General features: G+C 32.3%; 1 protein-coding gene across 3 annotated transcripts in view; it reads left to right on the top strand.

Moving 5' to 3' along the window:
- Window positions 1-16,984, top strand: part of LPHN2 (latrophilin 2) — a 228,861-nt gene that overhangs the window by 190,758 nt on the left and 21,119 nt on the right. For all 3 annotated transcript variants that reach the window (XM_006831011.1, XM_006831013.1, XM_006831012.1), the window contains exons 9-15: window positions 878-1,061; window positions 9,637-9,762; window positions 10,034-10,239; window positions 11,380-11,553; window positions 12,841-13,050; window positions 14,113-14,333; window positions 15,730-15,796. In XM_006831011.1, the coding sequence (XP_006831074.1) occupies window positions 878-1,061; window positions 9,637-9,762; window positions 10,034-10,239; window positions 11,380-11,553; window positions 12,841-13,050; window positions 14,113-14,333; window positions 15,730-15,796 (1,188 nt within the window). The remainder of the gene's footprint in view (window positions 1-877; window positions 1,062-9,636; window positions 9,763-10,033; window positions 10,240-11,379; window positions 11,554-12,840; window positions 13,051-14,112; window positions 14,334-15,729; window positions 15,797-16,984) is intronic.

The following is a 16,984-nucleotide window of genomic DNA, read 5'->3' as shown; positions in this document are numbered from 1 at the left end:
CTTAACTGATGTATGTCTGTATATGTGTGTGTGTGTGTGTGTATATATATATATATATACACACACACACAGGTATATACATACATATGCATATATGTATATGCATGTATATATATATAATGTTATTCTGCATGCTAATATGTTAAACCTACAGATGTGAATATTTACAAAATGTATAGTTCTGAAGATTTTATTCTGCTTTTTTAACTAAATTATACATATGGACTTTAAATATTTTGATTGCTCTATTAGATTCCTTTAAAAACAATGACTTATGAATGAAGGTATACTTCCAAGTGTTTTAGTTTTGTACAGGAAATTGGAAGAGTAAAACTGTTCACAGATAATTTAGAAACTTCAAAACTACCTTTTTGTTTTACATATAAGCTAATAAATAGACCAAGTCTATAAAGCAGAATGTTGGCTACTGTTTTAGCTCAGGTATTGAAAATCAGTTGTACACTACTCCAGAGACAGTCCTTGTTTTATAATTTAGAACATACATGTTTTGAGTTTATAAAATACATATAATAGTTTGATAACAATATATTCAGTAATGCCTCAAATTAGAAGCTGACACTGGTGGTTGTGTTTCTCTTTACACAATTCAGGTGTAATTAAATAAACAAAAAGGAACCATCTTTCTGCACTTAAAAATCTTTATAACAGGGTCTGCTTATCTTCAGTTAGTCTTATTTTGAAATGCTTAGGTTAATTTTAAGTTAACCAGATATATGTTGACCAGTCTTTATTCTATACTCAAATAAGAATAAATCATCATCACAGTTAAGTATTACAATTTTCACTAGTCAGTGATTGAAAATCATCTTGGTGCTAGAAGTAGTCAAAACTAATAGTAGTTTTCTAATGGATGCAGGCAATTGTTGACACAGTGGACAACCTACTGAGACCTGAAGCTTTGGAATCATGGAAACACATGAATTCTTCTGAACAAGCACATACTGCAACAATGTTACTGGATACATTAGAAGAAGGAGCTTTTGTCCTGGCTGACAATCTCTTAGAACCAACAAGGGTTTCAATGCCCACAGAAAACATTGGTAAGTGAATCTATTGTCACGTTTTATTTTGATTTAGAAACTAGATATTTAAGAAAAACTAGATATTTATGAAACTGTTCAGTTACTTTCCTGTACCAAACTTTTCTTTTGTCAAATTATGTTTGCTGTTAGCAAGAGAAAGTATTGATCTTACCTGGAAAAATTAATGCAGAAGTCAAAATATGTATCTTTGAAAAGTTGGTTTTATGTATTTTTTTTCATTCAATTGAAAAATCATTAAAGAAAAGAAAAAAGTTGTTAGAGTGCTTAAATGCCAGAATATGGATTACTTAAATAATGAAAGTGCTTGCTATGGAACTGTGGCAAATGCTTTTCCATTTTATGTAATATGTTCCTAATGAATTTAAATTACTTTCTGGAATGTGTTCTCCCAGTTAAATATTTTAGCCACACAGAACATGAGCCAAATGTTTATATTAAACACAACTGCCTTCAGGTGAAAATGTGGTCAGTGAACTACATCTCCCTTAATGCAGTATGTCCATGCTTCATAGATTGCAAAATAGCTGCAGATAGTTTTGAAGCATAATTAAAGAATTTAAATACTGGCTCTGAAGGTTAGAAATTTACTTTTGAAAATATGTGATAGAAGTACATTAAAATTATATTAATTTAAGCTTGACTACTTTAGAGTTGTTGATTTTCAGTGATGCTGAGCTCAGATGACATTTACAGTAACATTTAGTCTCCCAAGCAAAAATGTTTCCAAAAAAAAGAGTGGGGGGTGGGGAGCAACACAGACCACTCTTGCACAAAAAAGAGTGCTGTCTTTATTCGAGCAGCAGATACTTTCTATAACTTGCTGTGTTCAGGTCATAACTTACAGCCTAATTGTGCTTATGTGTCATGGAGCATTATATAAAATGCAGAAAAGTATAGGAAACGGACACTAATCAGATTATAAGTTATACTTAGGTGTATATTTAAGCCTGAAATTTGTTTTGAATAACTGTTTTGGAAATAAAGAATTATTGAAATATTTGGGTTTTGCACTTGGTAATTTCCAACCAAAAGAAGTGGAGAGTAATTTGCGCCATTATGATCTGGAATACTCCCAAAAGGAAAACAATATTTTTGTATAGCCTTTGTCTTAATATAAATTGAATAAATCTCTCCCTTTCTAGCTAATGCTTTCATTATTATTTTTGATGTTAATATAAATGCTAGTATAATTAAATCCCTAAGATTTACATTAAATATTGTAAAAGATATAGTAAAAAACAGATAACAACAACAAAATCACAGAACCTAAAATATCCGGTTCTGTCCTTCAAGTCTGTAAGAAAACTCCAGGGGCCAAGATTAGCAGGTCTATGCTTCCATCTGCCTTGTATATGCCGAACACTTTATTACAAGTTTGAAATACTTTTACCTCTATTAGAGAAGTATGATGATAAGTCAAAAAATATTACTATTAGGATTCTAGTTTATACATGCACAGGTTTAACCCAAACAGAATATGTTTAAATATATGTCTGTGATCAGTAAATGGCTGCAGACAAGTTTTCTCATAGTGCAGGAAGATATTCTTTCAAATACCTTTATTCTTAGAGCTTTAAAGGATTATTCTTCATATTGATCTCCTTCTATTTTTAACTTATAAAGAACATGGAGAGTCTTCTAGAGTACATTCTACTGACTTTTCAATAATGATACCATAACTTTAATTTGGAGTCCAGGTTTGGCACTGTGAGTTAATATGCTGTACTGCAAAGTCAATTTGAACCTCAAGGTCAGGAGTTCAAACTAACCTAACTGCTCCTCAGAAACCCTATATAGGGTTGCATAAGAACAGCAACTTTAATTTACCCATATGTTGATTTTTTCCAGAGTTATCACTATGAAAATCTTTATATATTTTAATACACTAAGACTTTTAAATTTCTTATTGTATAAGGAATTTTGTGAAAGCAATTATCCGTGATTTTTATGAGTAAAACATTCGACCTTTATGTTTTTTTTCAGATATGAGAATTAAAATAATTTGGTTCATTATCTGAAGTCCTGTGCGGCACTGTAGGGTAATCACTGGACTGCAAAGTTGGTTTGAACTGCAAGGCCAGTGGTTGGAACCTACCAGCTGCTTTTCGGAAACCCTATACAGGGTCACTATGAGTCGGAACTGACTTGACGACACTGAATAACAACATAATTATATCTGATGATGGTGGTTATATGCCATGAAGCTGCTCTGACTCATAGAGACCCTGTATAGGGTTTCCAAGGCAGTTAAATCTTTTTGGGAACAGAAAGCCTCATCTTTCTCCAGTGGAACTGCTGGTAGTTTCGACCTGCTGACCTGGAGATTAGCAGCCTGACTTAATAACCACTATACTACCAGAGTTCCTGATGATAGCTTTTTACAGTCAAATTTGAGGTACACGTTCATGCAATGCAAATACCTATATTAGGTGTACAGTTTGATGCATCTCGACAAATACACATCCATATACCCAGTTCCTGTTGTTGTTGTTAAGTGCCATCAAGTCAGTTCTGATTCATAGCGACCCTGTATAGGGTTTCCTAGGAGTGGCTGGTGAAGTTGAACCATCAACCTAGCAGTTCAAACCAACCTTATAGTTCAGTGCATTAACTTGTAGCGCCACACCAGGATTCCATATAACCAGTTAGTCAAAAGTTCATCAAAATGAAAAGCTTCTGTTCCTCCCAAGATATTTTTAAAAGGAAAAGAAAAGCCACAAATATTTCTATCACTTCAAAAGGGTCCCTTATGCTTCCCTGCATTCAGTTTTCCCCATCTCCCAGTTCTTGGCAATCACTGATATACTTTCTATCACTATGGAATAATTTTGGCTTTTCTAGACCTTGAAAAGGGTGAAATCAGTGCAATATGTATACTTGTAGTCAGGCTTCTTTAAATCAGAATAATATTTTTGAGAACTGTTCAGTCTTTTTTATTGCTACATAGTATTCTATTTTAAGGATGTGTCACAGTGTTTATATCTTCTCTCTTAATATTTGGCGTTTTCGACTGATTCTACTTTTTGATACTCTGTTTTTAAAGCTGCTGTTTTTCTATGTAGCTGTACAATTGTATGGTTCCAATAGCAAAGCTTGAGTGTTCCAAGTATTCTGTATCTTCCCCAACACTTAGAATTGGCAGTCTTTTTGATTGTAGACATTCTGGTGAACATGCACTGGCATCTCATTGTGGTTTTATTTGACATTTCTCTAATGATTATGTTACATTTTGCTGGTAACTGTTGAGATTCTTTTTATGTGCATATTGGCTATTATTCTATGAACAGATGTCTGTTCGGTTTTTTCTGCTCATTTATAATTGGGTTATTTTTCATCTCATTAATAATTTATAAGGACTCTTTATATATTCTGGATGCAAGCCTTTTATTAAATGTATGTAATCTGAATGTTTTCCTTTAGTTTGTGGCTTTTCTTTTTACTTTTTTAATGTCTTGGGAAGAACAGAAGTTTTTTTCATTTTTATTAAGAACCAATTCATCAGTTACTTAAGAGCTTTCAGAAAATCATCATTTATAGAAATTGTATACTATATACAAGGGTAGGAAGAATAATATAATAAATCTCAGATCCCTGTTACACAACATTAACAAAATCTCACTACTCCCTTATCACTGTATTGTTTTGAAGCAAATGTTAACACTATGTCATTATTATTTAAAAATACTTCAGTATGCAACTCATAGTCTTTAAAAAATAAAGTAAAATGCCTATGCTGTTATTATTTCCTTTTAAAAATTAACAAGATAGCTTTAATTAAATAACAAACATGTGTTCTAATTTACCTGATTTTTATAAAATTTGATAACATTTTGTTTGAAGCAGGACACAAACAAGTGTACATAGTACATATGATTGCTATGTTGCTAGAGTCTCTTTTAACTAAAATTAAAGTCTGTATCTTCTTTCTGAAGCAATTTTTATTTTCCTTAAAGAAACTAGATTAATGATTTACCCTATTGAATGTCATACACTCTGGATTTGATTTTTTTCACCACTATATCCCTTAATGGAGTCCTGGTGTGGTTCTGTGGGTTAATGCGCCAGACTGTAGTCATTTGAACTGCAAGATTGGTGGTTCAAGCTCACCAGCTGCTCCTCGGAAACCCTATGGGTTGGAACAGACTCAGAGGCGCTTAACAACAACATATCCCTTACCAAGTACTGCTAATTGCAAGTTGGCAGTTCAAACTCACCAGCTGCTCAGCAGAAGAATGAGGAGGCTTTGTGCTCTTGTAAAGAATTCCAGTCTTGAAAACCCTGTACCAGGGTCACCTTGAGTGTGTGACTTGATGGCAGCAAGTTTGGTGTATTACCCTGGTGGTGCGCTGAGTTAAGTGTTGGGCTGTTAACACTCTAAGGAAGAAAGATGAGGCTGACTTCACCTATAAAGATTTAGAGTCTCAGAAACCCTATAAGGCAGTGAGCTTTGGGGTATATCACATGACTGAGGAGCCATCGTGGGGACAATGATTAGGTGCTTGACTGCTAACCAAAACACCAGAAACCACCAGCCATTCATAGAAGCAAGATCTGGCCTTCAGCTTCCATAAATATTTACAGCGTAGAAAATCCGGTGTGACTGTTCTAGTCTGTGCTAGAGAGTCACTATGAGTTGGAATCCACTTATCGGCAGTGGGTTTGGTTGCTTAATGTTTAAGCATCAAATTGATTTTGCTGTTGTTTATTGATAACAGCCTTGCTAAAATCTTGTTCAACTGATTACTAGTTCTGAGTGTTTGTCTATAGACTCCTTCATACTTACTACACTGTTAATTATAATTTCTGCAGACAATTACAGTTTGCCTTTTTTCCCAGTCTTCATACTTTGGTGTTCTTGAGTTATTTCATTAGGCCCTTTAGTTACAATGATGCATACAACCAGTGTTAGGGATCACTCTGACTTTTCCTCAGGGCTTAGAATCAAGTTTATTCTCTTTCAACCCCTACTGAAAATTTGCCTTCTCACTCCAGATATACTGAATCAGTATATATTTTGACAAATGTCTGTACAAGATCTGTAAGAATCATGGTGGGGAGAGGCATTGTTTTTGTGTGCCATTGAATCCATTCTGACTCATAGCAGCCCTGTATAGGGTTTCTGAGGCTGTAAATCTCTGAGGGAACAGAAAGTCTCATCTTTGTACTGTGGATCGGCTGATAAATTTGAACCTCCAACCATGCGGTTAAAAGCCCACTGCTAACGCATTACAGGACCCTGGCTCTCTATGGGGGTGGGTAACTTGTTAAAATGCAGATTTTGATAACATATCTGGCCAAAAAGCAAATTCTCAGCAAGTGGTCAAACAAGGGTTAACCCATTTGAAGTCCTGCTTTTCCCACCATTATTTAAGTTTTGTATAATTTCTGAGTAAATAATTTTTATCTTGTAAGGTATCCTTCATCTGGTCAAGTTAATTTACTTTCATTCCTACTGTATTGTGTAGATTCTTTATATTGAATGTTGTTATTGTTAAGTGCCATCAAGTCATAACCGACCATTAGCCACCTTGTATAGGGTTTCTAAGGAATGACTGGTAGGTTTGAACCGTGATCATGCATTTAGCAGTCCAGTGCTCATCCTATAGTGCCACACCATGACTTTTATATTGACTAGGTATTGAAATTTATTGAATTATTAGCATCTTAATTTGGTGCATTATGTTAACATTTTCTTTTGCTAAATCTTGTGTACATTTTTGAGGTAAACTCAATTTGTTCAGTATTTGTATTTTATACATCAAGTATATTTACTTAAAGATTATGTATCATTTTTAATGAGGATAAACTCTGGTCTTTTTCTTTGTGGTATTGCATCAGGTTTAAACATCTTGTGAAATTAGTTGCCAAGCATTATTTTTCTGTTGTCTGGAACAAATGTTATAGGATTCAGGATTAGTTATCAGTTCATTTTCTTACTGGCCACAGAATGACTGAGTTTTTTTGTTTTATCTCTTTTATCAGTTTTACTTTTCTAGTAAATTCTGCATTTAATCTTTTTAAATGTATTGGTCTAAATTTAGTTATTGTGTTCTATTATGGTTTAAAAATTAACTACTAAGAGCTCTAGTAAAGAGCCTTTTGCTTTTAAAAATCCAAATCTAGTTTTCTTTACTGTATGTTTGGGTTTTTAAAAATATATGTATGGATATGCTTCTTAAAATGGCAATTAGTAAAACATTTGTTTAAATGAAATTAAAGTTTGAGGAATAAATATTTATTGAATGAAAATATCTATATCTACGTTTGGGACCTTAAGTCAAAACCCAGAATATTCCTCATTCTATTTTCTCTCTTATTTTAATAATAACAAATAATTTAGAAATCCATTACCTATGAGTGAGATAGAGTATATTTTTCATTCTGCTTCTGTCTAACCCTCTCTCACACATACATAGTATCTGGTATAAGAAGAGGGGAATCATCTACCTACCCATTTGCTTACTTAATCTTTTTACTTGTGTCAAAAAAAAAAAATGGGGATCTCAAGCAGATTCTGCAGTTGATACAAATCTAGGAATTATAAGACTCTTAGTATAAACTTGTATTTAGAGGCTTGACATGTGGTCAGATCACTTAGACAGATCTTCATATGCTGTGTTTCTCACACTTACAGCTCAATTTAAATGTACTTTACAAAACAAAGTTGTGCAATGTACAAAAGAAGTATCCAAAAGTTATACAATAATGGTATAAGCCTATTTTTGTAAAAGGTTAAAGGTAGGATGAATTCCTCATATCTCCATTCAGTAGTAAGGAAACTCAGCACATACAAATATAATGTTTGTTTAAGCATAGAGAGCTAACCGTAAGGATAAATACTAATTGCTCTTGTTATATGCCATCGAATTGGTTCCAACTCCTAAGGACCTGATATAGGGTTTCCAAAGAGCATTAGGTGGGGTTGAGTCACTGACTTTGCAGTTCAAACTGACATTGCAGTACAGTGCTTATCCTACAGCACCACACCAGGACTCAGATATATGCCAGTAGATATGGTAAAATTAATAGGAAAACTGTGTGGATTATCTTTATTATTAAATGTGTTACTTTAAAAAATATATACACATATATGAAATTAATGGTTTTTTACATAATTCCATGATTTTATCAATAATAATACTTTTTCACTTAAAATTAAATGAATAAGATTAATATTGTTACCTATATTGGAATAAGAATAGACAGTATGCATTGATGTTGATGACAGTTATATTTTTGAAACAAAATTTAACAACATTGGCCTTGCTTATCAGGTAAATTTTTTCAACATTAATATGTTAAGTTGCTTTCCTTACATATTTTTCACTTTTGCTAACTCATTTGAGCTTTTGATTTTGGATTAGGATAAAATAATTGTGTGTCTATATTACAATAAAATTTTATTTACAAAATCAGGTGGCTGTCCACATTTAGCCCACAGGTCCTCTTTTACCTGTTTCCAAGGTTTGAATATGTAAGACTGATGGTGACCTAAGTGGGAATCATGGAAAGTTTGAGCTTAATGCCAGAAATTTACTCAGAAATGCTGGTGGTTGTGGTTGTGTGCCGCTGAGTTGGTTCCTACACAAAGCTGCCATGTGTATAGGATTTCTGAGACTATAAATCTTTATGGGAGCAGAAGGCCTCATCTTTCTCCTGTAGAGCGACTGGTAGATTCAAGCTGCTGGCCTTGGCAGTTTGCATCCTAGCTTTATAATCCACTAAGGTACCAGAACTCCTTTTATGCTAACTCATTGAACTTTTGAATTTTGGATTAGGCTGAAATAATTTGCTTATGTTTCAGTAAAACTGTATTTAAAAAAACAGTGGCTGTCCAGATTTGGCCAGTAGGTCCTGTTTTACTTAACTCCAAGGCTTGAGTATCTAAAAAAGATGGTGAAGTAATTAGGGAATCATTGGAAGTTTGAACATAATACCAGAAATTTTCTAATACATAGCTGTGCTAATCTGACTACTTTTAGCAAGTTTCCTTTATAACTTTATGGATTGAAATAAATCTTGTACATAGTAACTTACATGAGGAGGCATCAAAAAGTTTATGGAAAAATTCTATTAACTTTGAATTCCATTTTTACACAAATCTTTTGAAGGCTCCTCATACAAGGAAAATACATTCAAATTTATATTTAAGATTCAGTTTTATCATGGCCAAATAATGGTAAGTGAAGAGTTACTTAACATAAAGAAAAGCATCATTTAAAACATATATTTGGTTTGATTTAACACCTTAAATAAAACTATTAATACTCAGAAGCTTGAAGTCTGTATTATGACAAGATATAAAAATGTAAAGAAAATGTTAAAATGGTTGACAATTTTTGTAGAGAAGCCAAGGTTTTAGACCTTAGTTTAAACTCTCACTCATTATTTTGCTAAAATTAACCAGTAAAGTTTTATTATGTAGAATTGTGAAAAAGAAAAAAAATAATAATACAAAAACCACAAGAGCTGTTTTCATATAATTATTTGCACCTTTAATTTTAATAATGTACTTTTTTGCTTTGTGTTTTTCTTTTCTTTTGCTTCATCTTCTGTCCTTTGTGTAATCCAGTTCTAGAAGTTGCAGTACTCAGCACAGAAGGACAAGTCCAAGACTTTAAATTTCCTCTGGGTATCAAAGGTTCAGGCAGCTCGATCCAACTCTCTGCGAATACCGTGAAACAGAATAGCAGGAATGGTAAGATGTAACACTTTCATTTAAAACTGGACCTTCTTTTTTTTTTTTTTGTTCAGTTAAACCTATTAATTCTTAAATGTGAAGTATTTGACTCCTAATATAATATAAACAGCTTGGCATTTAAAAGCAGATTTTAAATGATTCCTTACTGTTCCTCAAATATATTTAATTGTAATAAACATTTTGTAAGATTTTTTTTTTTCCTTTTCGTTCTTACATTATGCATAACCATATATTCTGTAAAATCATGTACATAATTTCACATTTTTAGGGCTTGCAAAGTTGGTGTTCATCATTTACCGAAGCCTGGGACAGTTCCTTAGTACAGAAAATGCAACCATAAAACTGGGCAGTGACTTTATGGGTCGTAATAGTACTATTGCAGTGAATTCACACGTCATTTCAGTTTCAATCAACAAAGAGTCCAGCCGAGTATACTTGACTGATCCTGTGCTTTTTACCTTGCCTCACATTGATGTAAGTTGCATATGCTAATGAATTAATGGGAAGGTTATAATACCAGTGAGAAAGGAAAGCAAAATTGACACACTCTGGTGATGGGGAGAAGGGGGAGGGAGGACAAAAGGAAAATGAGAGAAAGGAATAAAAGACATTTATACCTGAATTTTAAATGTTGGACTAGGTCAGAGACACAAGTTTATTTAAGTCTGTGAACATAAAATTAAATGAGCCTGGTTCAGTGATTATTAGAACTTAAGTGTATTCTTAATGAAAGCTAATTCAGTAATCAACATGAAAATGACTCTAATTTGTTTCAGAGTGAAAATTAACTCTTACCTTTGCAACAGATTTGCCCAATATTAACTCTTAAGATACTGTATCTTTTGTGTGGCAAACAATTTTTTTATTAGTGTTACTGATCACATTTGACAAAATTGTTATCAAACATTATGTATAAAGATTATAGGCTTGGGAAGAAGTGATTTCTGTTTTGAACCTTAGAATGCAAGTCAGTAGTTTAGTTATTCCATTGTGTTGAAAGAGTGTCTGCAGAATTGTTGTCTGTTGTTATTTATAAGTACAATGAATAAGTTCGCTCAGATAGCCAAGTGGATCTCTAGAATTGGCAAGGAAAAAGAAATTTGCATGGTTACGTTCCATTTTATCTGCTTCAGGTGATTTACTCTTTAAACAGCCTTGAGGTACTAACTACTACATAATTCAAATAGTCACTAACATGTCATTTAGAACTAACCAGAAAGTGGCCCATATTGAAAATGAATTTAAAAACAGTTGGGCCTTAAAGAATTTCCTCAGAATAAATTCATGGTTCTAATTTTGTCAGAAAGAAACAACAACAACAACAAAAAGATTCTAACGTACCATCAGTATGTAAAATCATAAGATGGAAATTGTAATTGTGTAAAATGGGTCTTCGGTAATTCAGAATACACTTTAGAGTGTTTCGGACTATAAAGCCCCTTTTAAGCTAGATATCTGCCTTGTATAACATAGTCCACAATTTTGCTGATGAAAAACTTTATAGTCCGAAACATGCAAAGTTTAATCTAAATTACCTTTTACACATATTAAACAATTGCTGTTACCATCTTAGAGTGTAAAATCCTAATTTTATCTTGTCATTTTATTTCCCAGCCTGACAATTATTTCAATGCAAACTGCTCCTTCTGGAACTACTCAGAAAGAACTATGATGGGATATTGGTCTACCCAGGGCTGCAAGCTGGTTGACACTAATAAAACTCGTACAACGTGTGCATGCAGCCACCTAACCAATTTTGCGATTCTCATGGCCCACAGGGAAATTGCAGTAAGTATTTGCACTTCTAATTAGTAGCAGAGAAAACCTCAGAGATTCAGTGCAGCTTGTGTTAATAGTTCCTTTATTTGCTGGGTGCTTATCGTAACTAAAAAGCCAACAAATTGATGTGAATTTCTACATTGTCCATATATTTTAGTCTTGGCATTATAGTTATTACTTTCAAAGCCATGCACTCTGAAACTACTATACATGCTTCTAAGTTTTTCTTTTTTGGGCAAGTGTTCTGGTGAGACAGTCAGGCAAAAATGGAAATCAGTAAGTCACACAAAAGAGACAAGAAGGCTCTAAAGTTTTACATGCCCCCCCACATTTTGAGTGCTTGAATCTTACTTTACCACATGCCCTTGAAGTTTCCTAATATCTCTTTACTGTAATTGTGCACACTGAAAAAAGCTGCCAAAATAAAAAATCAGAACATCTCTTTGGGAATGTTTCTGGTGTTCTTCTTGGTAAGTACAAGAATGAAAGCCAGAAGATAAATTATGTTTTAAGAAATGTGTCATTAAAACCCCCTAAATTCTGTTGTAAATTAAACTTTCAGTATATAACTATAACAACCCAAGAAAAAAGTGAAAGTATAAAATTTGGTTTATTTGTTTACCAGGAAAAAACTAAGAAAAATTGCAGTTATTCTTAACCATAACTATTCCAATTCATACTTTATTATACTGTTGTAGACAACTTTAAAATAATTTTTAAGTAATTATACTCGTGTATTATTTCCAACGTTAGAATACTTTTCATAGGTCAGTTTTGGGATATTAATATCCAGTAGGATCTTACTAAATTCTGTTATATGGTCAAAAATTCTTTATATTGATCTCTGTTTGAACACAATGGAATACAAGCACCTCTTACTTAAGAATGTCTAACTTACTGACAACTCTTACTTGCCCTTTAATGTTATGTAATTTTGCCATCACTTTGAAATGATTAAACCAACCTCAAGTTCCAATAAATTCTTCATCATAATCACATTCACCTGCTGCATGTGTAGCTTTTAAATCATTGAAAAGACTTAAAGGCTTTTTTTTTTTTTTTTTTTTCGCATTAAAAGTAAGACTGAATGAGAACCGTATCTACCTGTTCCAAGCTGACCTTAAAAGACACATAGGAACAAAGTTTGTATCTCAGCGTCTGTCTGTATTATTCAGAGAAGTTTAGTATTAAAAATAAGCTGCATGTGAAAGAGAAATTATCTTTCTTTTAATTGACATGGTGCAGGAATATTAATGTTCTTCAAAACATTTTGTTTTGTTTTGTTTTTCCTTTTAGTACAAAGATGAAGTTCATGAATTACTTCTTATAGTCATCACTTGGGTGGGAATTGTCATTTCCCTCGTTTGTCTGGCTATCTGCATCTTCACCTTCTGCTTTTTCCGTGGTCTACAGAGTGACCGTAACACTATTCACAAAAACCTCTGTATCAACCTTTTCATTGCGGAATTTATTTTCTTAATAGGCATTGATAAGACAAAATACATGGTAAGTACCCCTTCAATTTGTTGGCCTTGAATCTCTGAGAATGATGATTGTAATAGGTGTGAATCCAGTTAATCTTTGACCCTGTTACTTAACATCATTGAAATAGAAATATTGAAAGACAGCTAGATTAAGTCATTATTTTGAGGTAAAATATTATTTCAGAACATGACTATTCGTTGCATCTATAAGAGGACTTCAAACAGTTCATGGAAGATGGAATTTTATACTGGAATTTTCCCACAAATATTTAGATTTTCTACAAACTTTTAGAAGCTCCCTTGTATTGAGACATGATTGTATTTTTCTGTGTTGTTATTAAGGAAAGTAATGTGAATAGAAGCATGCTGGGATACTGAAAATTAAAGAAGATCCTACTCAAAAAATTCACATTTTGCTTAAACAGTCTGTCTGACCAGTGATCACTGTTGCATATTCAGAGCAATGTATTCGTCAATAAGTCTCAATTCCAGAAACAGAGCTTATTAGTAATATTTCATTTGATATTCATATGGACCAGTGTAAATTTAAGAATGCATCAGATAATATGAAAACCATTCTAGACTATTAAAGTCAGAGTATTTGTCATGAAAACAAATTTATAAAATTTTGATATAGAAAAGGTAGGAATAATATTTTTGTAAATAATTGCTCTTCGTATTACCTATAAACAATATAATGATTTTTATCATGTGTAATCTCTAAGAAGAGAAATTAAGAATTTTTTTAAAGGGGTATTTAATTTTACTAAGAATTGTAGGTTTTTTCTAATGAAAACATTTTTTAAGAAGCAGTAGTTTGTTCTAAATAGTGATGCTTTTTAAAGTGGGTACTGTTAGCAAATGATTGTAATAGGTGTGAATCCAGTTAATCTTTGACCCTGTTACTTAACATCATTGACATAGAAATATTGAAAGACAAGTTTTAATAAAAACAGCTAGTTTAAGTCATATTATTTTGAGGTAAAAGTATTATTTCGGAACGTGACTATTCATTGCATGTATAAGAGGACTTCACAACTTCAGTTTGGGATTGAGATGTGTTTCTTGTTCTTTTCCTTTGTAGATTGCATGCCCAATATTTGCAGGACTTTTACACTTTTTCTTTTTGGCGGCTTTTGCTTGGATGTGCTTAGAAGGTGTGCAGCTCTATCTTATGTTAGTTGAAGTTTTTGAAAGTGAATATTCAAGGAAGAAATATTACTATGTTGCTGGTTACTTGTTTCCAGCCACAGTGGTTGGAGTTTCAGCTGCTATTGACTACAAGAGCTATGGAACAGCAAAAGTGTGAGTAATCACAAGCGACCTGAGTGTTTTTCAAGTGAATAATTTTTTAAAGCCTGTTAGCTGTCAGTGAGGGTCCCTGACAGACTGAAATAGCATCTGAAAGCTTTATTGGTAAGAGAATGTGCATGCCGTGCACAAATTACAATCAAGTCTTTTGTAATTTTCTAGGTTCAGAGGATTTGTACTCTAGCGAGGCAGATTCTAAATTATGGACTTTCTTTTTTAACACAAAAGATTGACCTGAAACAAATTGAAAAAGTAAATAACTTTTTGGCCTAAGAAAGATGTTAAGTAAAATTTCTTCTGAACTTAAAGCATCTGACAGGTTTAACTACTCAGTTTTAAGCTAATGCTTCATTAGCTCTCTTTGTGCAACCGACCCTCGAGCTAACTCTCATTTTGAATTGTGACAGTAGCACATTCCACCCCATATGTTTTACTTTGATAATATTTTATCAGGCAGTTTGAAGGATTAAAATAAGCCAGTGTCTTTCATTTTAAAAATATAGATATTTATGGAAAGTGACAGAAGGTAGACATAGCATGTTTCTAAGGATTTGATTTGCTAGAGGCATGAATTTTCCTTCCAATTCTGTTTATTTTTTTCCTTTGATAAAATTAGTTACATAAAGATTCTTTGGACTAAAAAAAACCTTTTTGACTGTACAGATGATGAAAGACAAATAAAAGAAATTCTGTGGGGATTCAATGTTACATGAAAAAATGAACCACTAAGTTAAATGTGTCATTTACTCTAATAGTTTATGTATCATTTACTCTAATACTGTATGAGTTCCATGCTTTCCTTTTGTGTTTGTATGTTTGTTTCTCTTTTTTTTTTTTTGCCTCTTGGTATTCATCCAGTAATATTCCTGTAATATCCAGTTGAGATATCATATGTATATGCTATGCTGTTTTACAAGCATTGTATCTGAGCATTTGTTTTTTGTTTTGCTTGTATAGTCCATTGAGTTACCTACTTATTTTATGCATAGACCTAAAGGAAAATTTTGAAGATTATATGCAGAATATAAGATATTATTTAACAATTTGGGATATTCAATTTTATGTTTATTTTAGTAAAGTCAGAAACTGTAAGAATTTGGCAGTGGAGTAGGGTTCATTGTTCCCCTACACAAGCATAGTTCTTTTTGCTTTTATCAAATATAAAGCCTGAAATGAAAAAACAGCAGGTTGAAGTAAATAAATCACTACCTTTGTTAACTTGAAGCCAACTCAGAATTAATTTGATTTATTCTTGCCCATGATAAATAAATTTTTAAAGGTAAATGTACAAATAGTTTTTATTAGTCATATTTTAGCATTTTTTATTTTCTTTGTGATGTTAAGAATCCATTGAAACTACTTAATACACGTTCTTTTCTTTCCATGATAGTTGCTGGCTTCATGTTGATAATTATTTTATATGGAGTTTCATTGGCCCTGTTACCTTCATTATTCTGGTAAGCAGGCTCTATTCTCCCCTCATTTTTACCTTACTACATTAACAGTGCTATTGAAACAAAAAATGATTTGTTTTATTGTTAATTTTTCTAGGCATTCAAAGATTTGTAAGCATATCTATTTTACAGACTAAATTATGTGATAAGTTTTAAATATTTTACAATTACTGAGAATTCATATACATGCAATTAGCACTATTTGGTAAAATTATTTCCTCTTAAAACAGTTTTTTTCCCATTTTAAAAACACTATGTTTAAATTCTGTAATCAAAAAAATAAATTTGCATATAGACCATGTTAGCATTGTACCAATTAGAATTAATCTGATATTTAGTACAGAAAAATTGCTGTTTATAGTTTACTTTGTAATCCTTTACAAAGAGTTTTACGTATTTTAGGACGTTGTATCTCCAAATTAAATATCATGAGCATTATAGCAAGCCTGTATTGCATTATGAACTAAACAATGTTTTAAAAGGTGAAAGAACAGTATCTTAATATTTATTATCTTAACTTCCAAATAGTAATGTTATTTAAATAAATGTCTGCCTCTCGTTCCTTTTATACAAAAGTTGTAGTAAACCTTTTAAGGAATTTTTTTTTTTTTAGTGATAGAGGGTAACTATGAGTCAGACCCCACTTGGCTGCTTTACTAACAATAATACGTTTACCTGTTAGGATATTCCAATGGTTAACTAGTGTTTCATAAAATTTTAAAACTTTAGTAATTGAAGGAAACTTAAAACCACTTCAAATGTATATATTTTTCTCATTGATACTATTTTACAAAAGTACTTATGCAAAACAATGAAAATTTGAGGTGAATTGCCTGTATGAATGAAAACTAGTAAAACGTTCTCAAGTGTTCTTAAGAAAACGAATTTCTCATCTGAATTATCCAAAACAGATAATTCAGAAGATTGACCCAGATTGTGTTCTTGGTTTACTTATGTTAATCCAACCTAAGCTTATCCAGAATGAGTGACAAATAGTTGATATGAAGAGAGGTCATTTTAAAGATAATCTTTTTGTCCCCTAAGCAACTGGCCAAACACATTATACACTGAAAATCATAAAGACTACTTTAGGCTATTTAGACTATAAAAGTATCATTGTTCATGTCACTTATACCTCAGTTTTGTTTATTCTGTTTCTATGATGATAAATAATGACTTTAGACCAGTAAA

This window comes from Chrysochloris asiatica, unplaced genomic scaffold, assembly GCF_000296735.1.
Source record: "Chrysochloris asiatica unplaced genomic scaffold, ChrAsi1.0 scaffold00002, whole genome shotgun sequence".
Lineage (NCBI taxonomy): Eukaryota > Metazoa > Chordata > Mammalia > Afrosoricida > Chrysochloridae > Chrysochloris > Chrysochloris asiatica.
Note: the sequence above shows the minus strand (reverse complement) of the source record. Positions and strands in the feature narration are given on the sequence as shown.